This window comes from Idiotropiscis lumnitzeri, chromosome 20, assembly GCF_059441095.1.
Source record: "Idiotropiscis lumnitzeri isolate Australia: NSW breed Sydney's pygmy pipehorse chromosome 20, RoL_Ilum_1.0, whole genome shotgun sequence".
Lineage (NCBI taxonomy): Eukaryota > Metazoa > Chordata > Actinopteri > Syngnathiformes > Syngnathidae > Idiotropiscis > Idiotropiscis lumnitzeri.
In genome coordinates, this window is record NC_142410.1 from 7,292,612 (window position 1) to 7,310,353 (window position 17,742).

The 17,742-nt window shown below is 40.2% G+C and overlaps 2 protein-coding genes across 2 annotated transcripts; both read right to left on the reverse strand.

The window, feature by feature from the left end:
- Positions 1 to 21: 21 nt before the first annotated feature.
- On the reverse strand, positions 22 to 2,914 carry vps25 (vacuolar protein sorting 25 homolog). The gene is made up of 6 exons (XM_088284015.1): positions 2,607 to 2,914; positions 1,938 to 2,083; positions 1,366 to 1,419; positions 1,169 to 1,257; positions 595 to 670; positions 22 to 500 (listed from the first exon to the last, which is right to left on the reverse strand). Exons 1-6 carry the CDS (start codon positions 2,651 to 2,653, stop codon positions 388 to 390), a joined length of 525 nt encoding a protein of 174 aa, XP_088140141.1. The 5' UTR covers positions 2,654 to 2,914; the 3' UTR covers positions 22 to 387.
- A 354-nt stretch (positions 2,915 to 3,268) lies between these two features.
- On the reverse strand, positions 3,269 to 16,576 carry arhgap27 (Rho GTPase activating protein 27). Its single transcript, XM_088285136.1, is given in 19 exon segments — positions 3,269 to 3,767; positions 3,925 to 4,030; positions 4,716 to 4,847; positions 5,074 to 5,151; positions 5,232 to 5,330; positions 5,613 to 5,741; positions 5,824 to 5,920; positions 6,741 to 6,839; positions 6,904 to 7,005; positions 7,226 to 7,313; positions 7,433 to 7,500; positions 8,174 to 8,260; positions 8,583 to 8,708; positions 8,785 to 8,865; positions 8,955 to 9,182; positions 9,598 to 10,032; positions 16,202 to 16,384; positions 16,386 to 16,522; positions 16,525 to 16,576. Coding segments are annotated over 19 exon segments (2,505 nt in total). The 3' UTR covers positions 3,269 to 3,589.
- Positions 16,577 to 17,742: the final 1,166 nt, after the last annotated feature.

Genomic DNA, 17,742 nt, shown 5'->3' on the forward strand with positions numbered 1-17,742 from the left:
TACAGGCACCACAAAGTCCAATTTATCAAAGTAGTCTTATTTATTATTTTCTTTTTTTTACACATGATATGAGGGGAAGAGGAAAGAAGTTGATTGTGGAGTATTTCTGGGATAGTGTCACAACAGAATTGTCCACTATAATTGCTATTAATAACAGAATTTGGCTGAGTTGATTCAGCAATGTTGGTTCAACTGTCACTTACACGGCTCTTCGTAAGACCACTTCCAGACATACTTTTTGCACACGTTAAGTTACCTTAAAATGACTCAAAATCTTCCAGTAATCAAAACAAAAACAAAATTAAAAAAAAAAAAAAAAAACGGATGCAGTGGCGGGTAACGACAACAATAGCGGGGGATCCACCGCTATCCCAAAATCTCCCTTCCTCAGAAGAATTTGACGCCTTTGCTATCGTCCATGCTGATCAACTCGGCTTTGCCTTCTGTTTGCAGCGCCTGCAGCGAGCGCAGCAGCATCCACTCCTCTAAGCCGTGGAACTCTGCGGAAAACACGCAAAAAGACAAAATGGGAAGCGAGTATGGCGTGAATGGGACTTAGGGCGAGTATGAGAAAGATTGGCGAAAAAAGCGTACCTTCGCCCTCTGTGTCATCACCGTTAGAGAGCTCGTAAAGTGTGAAGACCGTGTTGTTCATTCCATTTTTGGACACCTGAGATGACAGAATGTAATGGTCAATATTTGTATAAATATATGTGTATGCATATTTTTTTTTCTTTTTGCTGAACAATACCCATTTTTATTTGTATTTATTTAAAGACTAAAAAGTAAATATGAACAAAATAAACATTTTCTTTTTCAAATGGATGAATTTTGCCAAATCGTTTATGTAATAATATGTAACTACATTTTTTTCTATTTAATTTGATAAATTGCCAAAATATTATTTTTCTCCACAAAATATTTTCATGTTTCCATTTATAATTTTTTTATCTAAAAAAACTAACTTAAATCTGAAAAATAATTCTCAGCTAAGTATTTTTGACATTTCTAATACATATATTTATTATTATATTTTTTATAAAACATTTTAAATATTTAATTAAATAGCTATATTAAATCTAATTTTTTATTTTTTCAAACATTCATATTTGTTTCTAAATATCTTTATTTTGATGACTCTATTATCTTATCCATTGTGTTACCTCACCCAGTGATACATGAGCTTGCCCCATTCCTCAGGCCGCCTCCACATCACTAAACATCTTGATTTGTTCTTGTCGAGCCATTCCAGGTTGCCTGACGATAACAAATACTTAATTTAAAATTAAATTAATTAAAAAAAACAACATACAAAAGAAAACATACAAACCCCCCCCAAAAAAAGTATTGTCTGATTTACTTTACCTTTTTTCCTTAACTCCTCAAATACGACTTGAATGGCTTCCATGGACAGTTTTCCTGCCGTTCGGTTAAGGAGGCCAGAAAAAAACCTAATTTATAAAAGGAACTTTCAGACACAAGGCAACTCAATGTGCTTCGTACTTAAAAGCATTTATTAAAAAAAACTAAACTAAAGCCATTCAAAGCAAAAGACATTGATAAGCAAAGAAATAAAAAGTAGCTTTCTAGAATTACTAGAAGACTGTACAGTGACAACAACTTCACAGTGCCTCAGCTAAGATTTTTACAACCATGACGTTTATTCCTCACTCTGCTTACAGTTTGGACCCCCTGCAAAAAAAAGACTAAGTGTGCCTGCTTGAAGGTGTCTCTTACCATACCCACTTCATGTTTAAACGTAAAAAAAAAGTTAGCGTAATGCTAACACACAGAGTAAGACTGGGTATAAAACAACTGACATTTTAACACAAACTGGTGTGAGATGAAAGCCAAACGTTGAACGGAGATACATGCAAATAGAGGTTCGATTTGATTGATAGTTTTGGAGAGTTATTATTGAGATTTTGAGAGGATACGTTTAATCTTGCGGTTGTTAAAGACAGGGCTCTCCTGTGCCTCCATCACGTCCAACGTGTACAGCTTTTGATGGCGGCAGTAAGACAGCGCCAGCGAACACCACGCCGCCAGTTGCTTCTGTCTTGTGTCCACATTAGGTTGAAGCCTGCACACACACAAAACAAATTCATAATCAATTACAAAGTAAGATAAAGAATGACATTTATAAAGCACAACGCAAAATAGTTTAATCGCTTAGATTTACATTTTAAAATGCATTTAAAAAAATAAGTGTTGTGCACTAAAAACAAATAAACATGTCTCCAACTGAAAGCACGTTTAATGGCAGGCCATCTTAATACATTGTAATCTAACAACACAGCTTGAAGACAGAACAGCTAACTTTTCTAAGATGAACAGCTACAAAAGACGTTTGGGAGTCGTTTACTAAGGATAAACAAAGCGTATGTCATATATGAAATCAACCAGAACTGCACTAACGTGACATTTTGGAATAGTCGTTAAATTGAGAAAATCCACTTCCTTAGCATCTCGGCTTGTTTGGCTAAAGAGCCAGCTAATATGACGCTGACAGTCAAAAGCAACACACTTGAAATGAACAACACGTTGAAAGGGTGGCTTGGTTTTTATTTTGACGTGTTTAAATAAGAGTTAAAGAGTATACTTACGTGAAAAAAGGAGGAAAATCGTACTGCCAGGGCCAGTCGAAACTCATAGCGGCGGATGCGGTGAGAAGCACGTCCAACCACTAAAAGGATCCGACAAACTACAAGCCCACACAAATTAAAATTCGAACAGTGTTACTGGCATTTTCTTCAACTGTGTATCAATATGTTAGAGTTTAGTAAATTGGAACTGGTATAGTACATTCTCATTCCAATTGCAGTTAATTTAGACACTTAGTTTTCTAAATTAACGTCAAATTGACTCAATCACTGCCATTGACAGCTTCCGGAACTGAGTCCGTCACCAAAAACGTTCCGACTCATTACATTACACGGAACCGTATAAAAGTGACGTTTCTAGCAAATAATTTATTGCATAATCTTTACATTTGTAGTTTAATTTGTAATTAAAAACGGTCCCACACAAATTTAAAATTTTAATAGTTATATCCCATGTGCCATTTTAGTCGTAACACTTCTGTGGTGGGACAGTGGTGGAGATTCGTGTCTCTCCCTCACAGTAATGACTTTAAATTGTCCCAAGTTGTGAATGATTATAAATGATTGTCTGATTGAATTAATTGTCCTGCATTTGTCTGCAATAATCCGGTGTATGGTATGACACTTTCCCAAGGTCAAGAAATAAAAAAAAATGCAACCAGTAATCTTTTTTACAAAGTTATTTTATTATGGAATACCTTTGTATCACATTTTTTGACAACTTTCAGCATATGAATGCTGTCTATTACTATTTACACCACATACATTTCCTTCAGTGGCCACCTTTCTATTCTGTTAATCTTTCTATACAATCATTCTATGTTGTCAATAGACAAATAATACCGCATAGTTATTCTGTTTTATTCATTCTACATCATATTTATTTCACATAGGCTTGCTGATATTAATAACTGTATACATTTCTATATTACAATCAAGACACGAGATGTGTCGTGTTAAATCTTCAAATAAAGACATGAGCTGCTTCAACCTGATTGGAAGAGGCGCTCATATTCGTTGAGAATGAACTCCACTATCTGGTTCTGGAAAACCGTGTGCATGGCGATGTTGCCCCACTCTGCCTCGGGCCGCAGGAGCGTGGGCCCGAAGACGATTGCAACGTTGTGCCCTGTCATGCGGTTGTCCTCGCCAAACTGAATGACCCTGACGAGACACAACAAATTGAGGCAAGATCAATACATTGGAAACTTTCATTTGCAAACTCACCTACTTACAACGTAGAACTAAAATTACTGGCGGAAAAAACACAAATAACAGAAAGCAGAATGCATTACATGTGAACACCAAATGGGACGCTGACCTCCGTAAATGTCCAAACAGGAGGCTCATGGTGTCGTGATTCGGGGGCGGGAGAGATTTGACCAACTCGTAAATGCAACACACCTTTGTGTTGTAATCATTAATTCCTGAAAAAACAACAAAAAAGGAGGATTAGCACAAACATTAGGTACTAATGAGCCTTAATCTGAATAATAATGTTCAATAAAATTACACACAGCCATTTTATTTTTACAGCTTTGGAGGGTTTTATTTTGTTCTTTTTTTATTTAAAAAATATCAAATTTCAATTTTATCACATAAATATTAATATTCGGTTAAATCATGAAACAAATACCAATCAAACATTTTATAAAACTTGGTCCAACATTAACCTAATTTCAGCTAATTAAAAATCCTATGACTTTAAAGCGCGACTAGTAAAAGAAATTAATTCAATATATTTTGTTGCATTGTGCAACTAATGGTTGAAATAATAATGATACATTGTGTCCAACATTTTGCTATAGAAAATACATTAAAAAAAAAATAAAATTAATTGTATCATAATAATATCAAGACCAATAATATACTACAAAATGAAATTAAAAAAAAAGAAAAAATCTGAAAAAGTGAGAATAAGTATTTCAAAGCTAAATTAATTTGCTTTGAAATGTTTGGCCCCATCATGTAGCTTAATGAATTAATGACTTATTTGATGGTGTTAATCAAAAGTGAGCATTGTCATCTGAGCTTCTGATATGTAATCGCTCGGGTGGCCCGACACTTATATTGTCTGCTTTTGTTGTTCACTCCCAAAACGTTTTGACTTACTGATGGCAGAGATGAACTTGTGAAACAAGCTGTAGGGGAAAAGCGGCTCGAGAAGCTCGCGAAAGAACAGCTTCAACGCTCCGGTGAGGACGTGAACGTCCTCCCACTGGCCGTCCTCAAGGTCCAGTTCGTCTGTTAGGAAGCACAAAACGAGCTTAAACAACAATATTACTAGATCCTCAGTAATTAAGTGGATTTTTTTCCCACTGAATAGTGACGAAATAAATTATTTGGATTGCTAATTTTTTTTGGCATCTTGTTTGAAAGTAATTATTTTAACTATTTTTGTTTGGAATATCATCAAATCTTTTTAAGGCAATTTTGCCACGCCCTCTCATAGCAACAACGTCATTGTTACCATGATCCGCCTTGAAGCGCAGTTTCTGGATGACGGCGAGGTTCCCACTGACCCTGTAAAGTCCGTCAATGTCCAAACCTGCAGGTCAACATTTTAAGTCAGTCGGTCGTCTTGAGTGCTGACTCGCAGTGTTCTACAAATGGGAGTTGGGGCGTTACCTCTCCTCTCCACGGCTTTTATGCACTTCTCCACAAAGCTGGGAACGGTGGTCCGTTCCTGCGCGCAAAGCGTAGCCAGATGGCAGCCGAACACGTTTTCTGTAGATACAATAGCATAACCCCCCCAAGAAGTGAAAATCCGCAATATAGAGAGACGATACAACTTTCAAAATATTTTTACCCATCCCACACAATTTATACGCTGACAAATAAATGACATTCAAAAAGTGTCTAGAATGTCCTGTTTGTATTTTTGTGTCAGTGTGTTAGATGTGCGCCTGCCTATAAGAGGTGGGGCCTGTGAGTCTTAAGTGTGAGCAGTTAGTTTTGGAGGGTCACTGCCCCTCTTGTCCCCGATGCAAGTAGACTACAGTAAATTACCTCGTATGTATCCTTTCTCCTTCACTGCTTGAAGTGAGGGCCGCTTGATGAGGAACTTGATTAGTTTGGTCCGAACCTTCTTTGGGTCGGTTTCTCCCCCGCTAGTGCTGCTCACACTTGGTCTGGAGGCTGACGAAAAAAAAAAAAAAAAAAGATGCTTCATTTAAAATGGCAGCCGCGCACAGCTTTACCCAACGCAGCTGAAGCTCACTCCTGCGCCAGTCGCTGGCAATGTGTTGCTCTGTGACGCTGATCTTCTCGTACAGGTCGCTGCTGTCTTCCTCCTCCGAGTGGTGGTCCTGGTACTCCTGATAGACACAGAGGCATGTGAGATTATTAGATTATTACACAGCTGTGTCACGTGTCATGTTCCATGGCTATCGTCAAACTTTTGCTCTTTTGATGGCCAAGATAGAGAAGAACGTTACCAGTGAATCAGGATTAGCTCATTTTCAGCTGGCAATGTAGTTAAAAACAAGATAAATGCAGTAGTGTGGCGTAAATTAATAAGAGTAGTAATAAAAATGCACATATATTAAATACAAAAAAAATATGAGTCAATATTAAATATAAAAATGAATGGACAAATTACAATAAAATATCATATTGCAAATACAAAATAAAAATGACAACTTCAAACTAAAAAAATATCACTTCACATTTTAAACTTCACAATAAATAAAAGTTAAACAATAAATACCAATATTAATATTAAAAATAAAATGAAAATATTGTACAAATATTTTGAAGAGACTCAAAAGGTTGAACTAAATAAATATATAAAACAGTAAATAAGTATAAGAAAATACAAAAATACTAAATATTAAAATATAAAATGACAAGAGTCATTAAAAATCTCATGATTAAAATAATATAAATAATGTAAATTTTATATATATATATATATATATATATAAATATTAATTAAATTGATGAAAAGGGATTAACATCAATACATAATATTTAATTTGAATCATTACAGTAATGCTTTGAACTCTGCAGCTTGAAATGTGACGTGGTTAATTTTTGGAATTTTTAACAAACAAGCTTCATAACGACATTACATTTACCGAATCTGAATCTCATCACATCTGACCAATAAAATTGCCGAACACGTCACAGACTTACCAGTTGCCTTATGGTGTCCAATAATACTTTATGCCAGTCGGTGATGATGCTCTCAGTGTCATACTGGATCAGAAACTCAACACCGTTCTTGCTTTTTAACTGAAAGAGAAGAATATGTCATTAAAATTTCACTGAATTGTGAGGGAAACAGATGTCAACGCACCTCTAAAACATTCTTCTTGCTCGATTTGTCCTTGGAGGCCCAGCTGATCATGGCACCTCGAAGGTCCACCGACACCTCCGGGACGATCTGATTGGTCTTGTTCTGCAAACGTTTGAAAAAAAAAAAATCGTCAGCATAAAAACAGGCTTTGCCGCATTCCTGCGACAAAAGTGTCTGTCAACCGGCGGCAAAGGCTTTGTCATCTGAGTCACATGGACATGAGTTTAGATAATTTCACGGGAATTGCCAAAGGGAGCAATCTGTTAAGCGAAACTGGTTGGCTTCCAAGTGGTGTAATGTGAACAGCTGTGCTAAAAATTACCGAAATTCCTGGCGATGTCGATTTGGGATCTTTGTGGAAGGTCAGCATGCCACCGTGTAGGACCGTCCAGGTCTGGGCCCAGTTTTTCCTGCATGTGAGCCAGAGGGCAATGTGAAACAAGACACACTCCGGCAGCAAAAGACAAAGCTTCTCCGACACGACACCCTCAAAAGACCTCAGGGGTGGGGAGGGGGTCATTGAACCCACCTGACTTTTTTGCCATTTTCACACACTTTTGTTTTGTTCAGAATTCCGGCTTTCTCCAAGTTATGCACCTGAAATCCAACCGGAGACGCCTTTGTCAGGATAAGGACAATACAAAAGCTCACATAAATATTTGGGACAGACAGCGGAAAGAAATGAAAGTCGTACGTCACATTGGAATGTGTTTCGTGATGTCATGCAACAGCGCAATGGCACAACAATGAGATACGGAAAGCTCTCAAAGCAAACTTATGTTTCCTTTTTGACTAACATGGTGCCCTTAATGCTTAACGATGGTGAATTCTTACCAAAAATCAAGACGCAGACGAGCATAAAAATTCTTAGCAATGAGAGTCAAACATGCAAACAAACAATGTAGGGCTAGGTGGTTTGCTCTCTAAAATAAATAAATAAATAAATAAATAAAATAAAACCAACTTTTTAATTTTTTTGGCTGATGTCACAAGTGCAGGGATAGACACTTGATTAATCGCCCAACCTAACAACAAGGCGCTCTATGAGTTAGCATTAGCATTTAGCACACATTTCGATGCTGTTCTCTATGGCTCTCATGCTAACAACCCACGTTATAGCGCAGCCACCTGGAGGTCAGGTAATAAGGGTTTCTCCAGAGTGGAAACCCAGGAGCCTTAAAAGGGTACAGAATACGATATTTAAAAAAAAAAAAAAAGTGACAAAATCGTAGCACTTCATTGGCGCAGATTCGCCCCCGGCATCACTCACATTAGTCTGCACCTCGGGGGAGTTCCCCGCGCTGGAGCTGTCGCTGCTGTAATCCGATGTGGTCCTCCGGTGGGTCGGGAAGAACCTCTGGCAAGAGGCCAATGAAAGTACAACGTCAAAATGTGCACTTCAATATTTACAAAAGCATTTATGATTGTTTGTTGGATGAGCTTGTGACATATAATCATCCTGAATATATCAATCTATTGTTGTTTTTTTTGTTTTTTTTAGAATGAGATTTATGCGTAATTATTGCTCATTTATTATATGGTTTATTCTATATTATTAATAACATATCAATTTATTATTTATTGAATCTCACCAAGATGCTACATTATGATGTGATATTTTCAGGGAGTGTCTAGAAAAAGAAAAATGATATGCTCCGGAGGTGTGTGATTGCTTTTACTGCATCGTCTTGGACCGAGGGAAGCTGGGCGGGTGCTACGTTCTGTCTCCAGTTCTTGAAGATGTTCACCTCTTCGGCCTCTGTGCCGTTCTCCTCCTGGGACAGTCTCGGCGACGCAGGGGCTGCCTTCACCAGGATGAGACGACATGGTGAAAATGTGTACGTTTTAAGCAGTGGGACCGCCTCAAAAGGTTGCACGTACCTCAGGCAGGTTCCACTGGGACTTGGAGCCATCTTTTAGGTAATAGTAAATCTGGCCCATGTCGTCCACGGATTTAACCCACTGTGATGAAACACAACTAAGAGATTAGACGGTGACCCACAAATTTGTGCCGGGGGCTGGTTCCATATTCCATAATCGTTCTAAGCCACCTGCTCTCGCGAGTGCTCATTGGTGAACACCCAGGTCCCATCTGGCTCCACGCTGAGGCTCCAACCGGCGGGCGTGCTGCGGTCCAAACTGGCCCGGGGGATGACGGTACGGCTCACGTAGGACAGGTCGTAATCCCGGAGGGACGCCGGGGACACAAGGCCCAGGGGCTCCTCGTCGGGATCAGGCCCATCGGCGCCTTCTGGATAATCTTCTTCGGGGATCTGAGGCTGGGATTGGGAGAAGAATGTGGTTAATGGAATCCTAACCTTCCAATCCCTAACAGTTTATTATATATATATATATTTTATTTATTTATTTATTTTTTTAATTTATTTTTTTTTACAAACAGGCCGGAAAACTCTGACGGAGACGTGCTACCCAACATGCTGCCTGGTTAAATCTAAATCTGAAAATGATTTTGTTTGTTTTCCCCAGTCTATAAAGTCAAAACAAGGACAAACCTCATAAAACTTTAAAGGACAGCAGACATTTTCACAACTATACTGCATGCTTTTCAAATGGGAACGATTGGCATCACAAAAGGGTTAAATCCATTAAAAAAAAGGAGGCTGCATTAGCCGTCTTCCCCTGAGCGAGGCTAAAACAGGAAACAGGAAGTAGAGCAGCCAGTCAGGTCCTCACCGACTCGTCCTGGTGAAATCTGTGCACGCTCATGGGCTCCATGAGGGGTGGGTACGGGCTGAGCGGCTCCGGTGGCTGCCATGACGTCTCCCCAGACATGGCGTTGTAGAAGTACGGGCACCCGCTGCTCTCATCCACTAGCTGCTCCCAGTCTGATGTCCACGCCGGGGGGGTGGCGGTGGACAGGAAGGGGTTGGGAGACCGAGGAGGTGATGGGGGAGGCGGTTCAGGGTCAGGGTCAGGGGTTGACTCGATGTGGGGGTTTTCCCAGGTGGTCTGCCCCGTGGCAGGGTGGTAGTAGTAGTCCTGACCACTCTCCGGGTCAAAGTGCACCTCCCATCCGTCGGTGTCCTGAGGAGGCGGTGGTTCAGAGGAGTCCTGGCGAAGTTGAGCTACGTTGGCGTAGATTGGGGCTCGTTCGCGCTCATCGTCCACCTGCGGAAATAAAATGTACGTTTCAGAACAAACGCTGATGCTACAGAAAGTGACCCACGCGACCTCAGAGGTTAAATCAACTAAAACAAAATTAGAGATTTCCATTGAGCTTAAAATTCAAACTGGACTGTATTCTTCAACCCTAACCGTTGTTGAAAATATGTTAAAGTGAGTCAAGGTTGGTCCAAAAAAAAATTATACACGCCATAAATTTTAAAAATGACCCGGAACATACTTTGTACACAAGGAAAATAATATAAAAAGGAAAAAAAACTGAATGAATATTTTTGCAACGTTAAGCAAATTAGCGACTTTTCCCGATACCTCAAGCGACATTTATGCGTTTAATTTCTACTAAGAAATTTTCCAGGAGGTGTGAGAGGACAAAATTCTCTGACACGATCATTTTCCCAGACGACATGACCATTTCTACATTGTGCAAATTTTTTGTCCATTGAGGTCATATCAATCAACCCTAATACAACATTATACTCATGCGACATTGTCACATTTTGAGTAACTATAAATAAAGTTGAACTGTATTGTCTCGTAAAACATCGTTTTTAATTAATCTTTTGTTTGTGTTTTTATTTATTATTTTTTTTTAAAAGACAACATCATAAGATAAACGTAGACTCAGCACACAGGAAGTACCCTGCAACAGAGTCACGCCACAAACAAAGATGATATCGGCACCAGAGAGTTTGTCTGAACGCTGGTTTAAATATGTCTGGAGCCACTCACTAAAGTAAAAATGACAGCTGCAGATAAGCTAAAAGTTAGCCTAGCTTCTTCCTTTCCTTTTTCTGCCACTTCGACTCCACTTATTTGCTGCCTCTCACAATTTATGTCAGTCTTGGCTGTACTTCCAGAGTGGTGCATTCAAGGGGCGTGGGGAAAAACAACAACAGTGGTTGTGCACGCTAGAATGTCCAGGGATTGTGAGACTAGGCGTTCCTGCATCTTGTGCTGTTCTGTAAATGAGCCCCATTGTGATGTCACAATGGGGCAAAAGATAAACAGGTTTGCCCAAAGTGCATTTTTTGATAATAATAAGCTCGTCAAAGATTTATTTGGTTGTATACACACTTGATAGGCAGGCAGGCGCTCCTGAAAGTCAATTATTTGTACATAAAATATAATAGGGGATTTCCTTTCAGTTGCCACGCACTGTGTTTATGTTCCAAATGTTACAACCCAAAACAGACTTCTGCATCAGACTTTCACTTTGCTCCATCTGCCACAAACGCAATTTCCGGCAACTTCAACCACGGTCATTGCTTGTCACACACAGGAGTCTAAAAGTAGCATGTTTAAATTAAAACACTAATTTTAGTCACCATTTTTGCGGCATAGAGTCAAACCAGGAAGCAGGTGACATTGTTTTGTCAACAGGTATCAAAATGTGACACATGCTGAAAGTACAACTACAAAAAAACAAAACAAAAAAAAAAAAATAGCCGCCATTCACCATCAATTCTCACGACACCTACCTGAAGCGATGCCAGGGACTGGGCCAAGCCGTGCTGGGCCCGGTGACCCTGCCAAACCCCGGCATACAAGTCCACCATGTTTTGTCTACAGTTCGCCCATCGGAGATGAAGGCAAAGAGCCAAAATGTTAGAACGATCAAGACAGTTGGGACAGACAAGCCAAGTGCATCCGTGAGCAACAGAAAGGAGAACTGCGAGCGACGCAGCAGGAAGGGTTGGAGTGGGCGTGTGTGTGTGGGGGGGTGCGCGCGTGGGGGTGTGTGTGTGTGTGTGTGGGTGTGAAAAGATGAAGGGTAGAGGGTAACTGTCTGTGAACAAGCATAGCAAGAGCATGTGCAGCTTGTTTGGTCTGATAAAACAGCAGGAAGTAATCCAAAAACATATCGCCCTCTCATGCCAAAAATAAAGGCCGCCAAAATATGTCACCTACAACCACGATAAGTCGCGCTGTCTAGTTTGTCAGAAAGCGAGGGATTTCAGCTTTGAGGGATTCAGATAGAGTGCAAATTTATTTTGATGTGTCGTCTACACCAGAGGTTCTCAAACTGGCGTTCATTTGCTGTCCTGCTTATCCTGTTCGGGGTCACAGCGGATTTTAGACAAAGTGCACACAGCACCCTGGACCGATCGCCAGTCAACAACATAGCTCATAAAGAGAGACAGACAATCTTTCACATACACTTTGTGTAAATCAAACCCACATTACCTGCACTGACAGTTACTGACTATGTTATATCCACTTTATAAATGTGTAATTACTACAAATGTGTAATTACAACCATTTACGGGACTGGGGTGAAACAGAATTGTCACTAGGTGTCAGTATTGCTCTGCTAAACACCATTAATGTGACATAACACTTAAAATATTACTTCAAAGGGAAATGTTTGCTTTATTGAAATTGAATTTAAATTCTCAACTTGTATGACAGGAAAGTTCATTCAAAATGTGAGTAGCTACTGTTTTATTAATTAATTAATTTCTCTTTAAACCTTTATAACATGTTAACATGTGACTTCAAGTATCTTCTGTTGCGTCAATAAAGGTTTTACAAAAGGATAAATTAACACATTTTCCACGTAGGGTATTTTTTTCAGGTTCCTGCATGTTTTTTTTTTGTTTTTTTTTTAAAGGACTCGCAGAGCACCAGCGGCCCGCCTGATTACTTCACCACTTTAGCAGGCATGCAGTCGCACAATGGGACACCCATTTGGGGCCCAAATCACGCCACAGAGCGCACACAGTCGGGCTATTATTGAGTCCCCCTGGAGCCCCCCCACCTCCCCCTCGCCTCCCGCCCCCCCACGCCACCTTCTCTCCACTCACATCACACTTCTCATGACCCAGAATCCATCAAAATGGCAGAGATGGTCCATGTGAATGGCATATAAGATGTCCTTTATTAGTCCCACAATGGGGAAATTTGTACCCGCGTGTGTGTCAACAGCAAAGGCCATAAAAACATTTGACGAGAGTCAAGCCAGTGGCAGAAAGGGGCAAAAAAAAAAAAAAAGAGTCATGCGATAAACTGAGACTTCCTGCACTGAATTGGTAGCACTTCCTGACTGCAAATCGTCCATGACAGAAAATATTCCACACAAAACAGCCTTTTATTTCCTCAAGTTCCACAAAAAGTAGCTGATAGGAAACTATGAAAGATATTCACTTTGTTTCCACGTGCATAAAAAAAATAATTAGTTAGGCTCATGTTTGTCATTTGGTCAAGAAAAGTCTGGAATCAAAAACACAGGTGAGTTTTGAAGAGAATGATTACACGGAGTGGTAAGTAGGCCACATAGCAGGAAAATTATCAACAGCTGACTTGTTATCATGTTATTAGCGAAATATGAAAACCAAACATTTGGCTAAAAATCTAAACCGGTAACTCACAAAAGGTTTAATTTGCCTTACTACCCGAGAGGTAGACAAGCACTCCCGACATCCAACTATTTGCATAAAAAACATTCATCTATAAATCCACTTAACAAACTATTTCAGCAAATTGCACAAATTGCACGGATATTGCTCGGCAGAATTTGTCAGTGGATCCGCTGTCCCAATTGACAGAATCAGGATTGTAAATTTATCATTAATACAACCCTGGCATGTTGTTTTGTGTATTTTTTTCCACTGTTGTGTTGGCACACTCCCCACAAAACTCAGCAAGCGTGAAAACAAACGAGGAAGCGGACGTGAGCGGATTAAAGTTCGGTCGAAGCGGGCTGAGAAAGTGAGCCAATTGATGAGATAAAATGAGCGATGGCACAACGAAGAGAGAGTGTGTGTGTGTGTGTGTGTGTGTGTGTTTTTATAAGACAGAGAGAGTGAGTGAGGAGGTGTGACAGGACGGGAAGCTCCGCCACGACCTGTTGGAGCAGTTTATCGGCATGCAATGTTTGAACCACAGCGTGCTCGCCTCAACGGGGACACTACATTAGGTACACCTGTCAGGAGCTCTGTTTTGATTGACAGCTACTACGCAACATGGACTGGTTCTAATATTCTGGCCCGCTCAGGTTCTTTGCTATTTGAGAGTCAAAATATTAGGGACAGTTCTTCTGAGCATTTTTATTTATTTATATATTTTTTTAATATTGTGATAATGTGGAAATATGTACATTCTATTAGGAAATCATCTACAAGATACTTAAAGGGGAAGTCAAGGCAAAAAATGTTTTACAATAAATGTGTTCTACGTGGCTATTCAGAATCATAACACATTTGAGGAATATGAATTAATAATGATTTTGCCTTGAAATACAACTTCCTGTCGAGAAAAAATAACATGATGACAGTGACTACAGGCGCTCAGGTAACGAGCATCACGCCTCTTATGTTTTCTGGGCTTGCCAGCCAATCACAGGGCACGCAAAGACGATCAACCACGCACACATAAACACACCGAGTGGCCATTCAGTGTCCAGTCAACCTAGCATGCATGTTTTTGGGAATGCGGGAGGAAACCGGAGTACCCCGAGAAAACCCACGCAGGCACGGAGAACATAAAACAAACTTCACACAGGAAGACCTGCCGGAATCCAACCCTGCACCTCTGAACTGTGAGGCGGACGTGCTAACCAGTCATCCACCGTGCCGTCCAACAAATCTAACTGAACCAGGAAATTAATTAGCCATTAATAATCAAGCACCTGTTGAGAGTTTTGCATCCAACAAACACGTTTTGCAAGTTTACAAATCCCACACGTGAAAACTGAAATTCCAAGAATGCACAACGGCCACCGAAGCCCGAGAAACTGAATTTGGACTTTCTGAATTTGCACTTGCACACTCGCACGCCTTCTCCCCTTTGCTTTCACTGACGTCACCATGGAGACGGCACTCCATTGTAGAGGGTGGGCGGGGGGGGGCATTTGGCATTTTGACAGGGGACGTCTCATTCATTCACACACAGAGACACACACACACATGCACACACAAAAGTCAAAAAGTGCCAGATTGTGCACACACACACACACACACAAGCTCAAAAAACAAGTCACCTGTGTCCCTTGACGTCATTTTATCCCCCCCGGAAACAGGTGCGTATCCGCTCACCTGCTGTATAAACAGGTAACATCCAGCAACGCGACTGTTCACGGTAACGCCAGCATTTTCAGACGATCAGGAGCAGGAAGAAGAGGAGGACGGGGGTGCACATTTGGGAAGCTGCACTTTAGTTTGGGCGTGGTGGTTGCCGAGTTTAACTCCTTCCTGCCAGCCAGGCAGGCAAGCAGCCTACTGGACCTGTTTGTCACCTGTCACCTGCCACACTGATTCAGAGTCATCACATGAAGTTCTCCCGGCTGTGACGAAGACTAATTTTACGAAAACTATGCTCGAATAGCCTGTAAAAAGCTTGCAGATACAGAGAGAAGCCAAACTCTGAATGAAGGGGGGAAAAAAAAAAAGAGACTCAAATCAGATGGTGTTCATGACTGAGCGGCTCCTCCTCCTCATTCACATGCTGAAGAGTTGGCTGCGCAAACATCTCCTCAATCACACCACCTAAGGTCTCCAACTCGCCACTCCATTTCATTCAAATAGAATCTTCTTTCCCCATTGAAATGAATGAAAATGCCCGTAATCTAATATATGAAATATAATTGGCCGAGTGGTCTAAGGCGCCGCATTCAGGACCCAGTCTCCCCAGGAGGCCTGGGTTCGAATCTCGAATTTCCCCATCGTGGGACTAATAAAGGGCAAATTATTATTATTAATATTATTATTATTAATTATATTTAGAAATATGATATGACAAATGAAGAATTGTTTGTTACTCTCGTGAATACTTGCAAATACATTATATTGCCATCAGATATGGTCAACTCATTTTATAAAATCCATCAAATAAATGGGTTGTAGATTATTTAATTAAAAGGCAAAAATACACCCTCGGTGCGCAGAAGCGACCCAGATTTAAATCAGCTTCTCCCCCACATAAACTGAAATTGTCATTTGAGATGTCACACTTCAATATACTTCCTTGGACTAAGCGCACTACAATAAAAATGAATGTCTTAATATTTTGACGTGGATTTGGCGCCATCATGTGGCAGTTAATGGTATTTCAAGATTAAAAAAAGGAGCTAATTGGTGAGTCTTTCAGCAAATAACAGGGGATCAAGCTGTAACTCGTCCTCATACAGAAATACATTAGGTCCTACCTTTCGTGTTACAATGACGTCACAAGCAGGTAACGGGTCATCCTCATGCGATCTGACATTCATCTCCACAGGACGTGCGTTCCCTCCATCGTGCATGCTTCTTTCAGGTGTCACCTCAGCTTTGGTGTCACATACACCAAATGTGGAGAACCGGCAGGAATCTCCTTGACCTCCGCGGGTCACCGTCGTCACGGTCCTGTGGCTCGAGCTCCTGTACATACTGGGCGGAGATGTAGAAGGGCTTGGTGTCTTCTTGTTTAGTGCGGACATGCCACCAGTGTTTGTTGGTCCTGGAGAGCAGGAAGTAGGTCTCTTCGGGCTTGATGGACACGAGCGGCCGTCGTGGGTTTTGTACTCAAACTCATGCTGTACGGACACCTGCTCCATGTTTCGGTGACAGCACCTCAAAGCTGAAGATAAAAGGTATAAGAAAAGGTGAACGTGAATGAATGACTTCCCCAAATCAATCTAAACATAATAGCTCAAACTTCAAAGACGTAATTAAAAAGAAATAGAATTGAAGCTGATTTCCAACATAGTTATGTTTGTTCACAAACTACATTTTGAAACTACATACATGATTATCAAGTACAGTACTTCCATATTTATTGTTATTTGAACTATAGGTTTGATGAACACCACTGAGATGTGAAAATGTTTTTTTTCCATGGGCCACACTGTTACGATTGCCTTTGGAAGGCCTAAGAACCCAAATGTTTATCTGCCTCATATTACACTTTAGAAATCAGAGGCCAGCAAAGCAATTGAAATATAATTACATTTATTTTAAAAGAAAAAATGGAAACAACTACTATTTCTAATGTATCAAGGTTATTGAAAGTGAAGACAGTTCGCAATTTTGGTATTGAACAAGAAACATGAAGTTGGCCATATATAACGATGTGGCGGGCCAGAGCTGGCCCCCGAGCGTTGATTTTGACACCATACCTACTACGGCACTGTATTTTTGTTGCCCATTATGATGGTACAGAGAGCTATTTTTAGGTGCAATTTGGTATAATAAAAAAAAAAATAAGAACCACTGCTCTAGAACTAAACCAATATAAATATAATATAAATCGCCATTTGAGTACGTAATGCACAGTGACAGTTTATGCGTACAACTTCTGTTCGTGTTATCAATTCAACAAGAAACACCTGTTCAGTTTCGTTTCCGAAAGACCCATAATAAATTAACATAAAGTAAAAATGTAAACGAGTCTCATTAGTACATTTAAAGAAAAACGCGAGTCGAACGTAGCGTAACTCGGCTATTAACTTGCTAGCACAAATCCGTACTCACCAAACAAGGACATCAATTACCTGCACATGAGTATTAAATTACTCTTAAAACATTTATAGTTTAAAAATTACTCCTCAGACACGTTAGTTCGGACGCCGGACTGCTTGTCTTCTGTCCCACAGCACTTCAAACAATTATAGCCAGAAAAATGGGAAGTAAGAGATTTACACTTCCCGATTTGTAAATATGACTGTAAAACAACCCGCCACCATAGTCCCCCCTCCTTTTTTTTTGTAATGTAACACAACAA

What these genes read in the sequence shown, in the direction of transcription:
- vps25 (XM_088284015.1), bottom strand. Translation starts at nt 2,653, where the DNA reads ATGAGTTTCGACTGGCCCTGGCAGTACGATTTTCCTCCTTTTTTCAC. An exon ending in TGAGGAGTTAAGGAAAAAAG is followed by an intron (nt 1,258 to 1,365) that starts GTAAAGTAAATC and finishes TGTTATCGTCAG; the next exon opens with GCAACCTGGAATGGCTCGAC. An exon ending in GCAAGCTCATGTATCACTGG is followed by an intron (nt 671 to 1,168) that starts GTGAGGTAACAC and finishes CTGTCATCTCAG; the next exon opens with GTGTCCAAAAATGGAATGAA.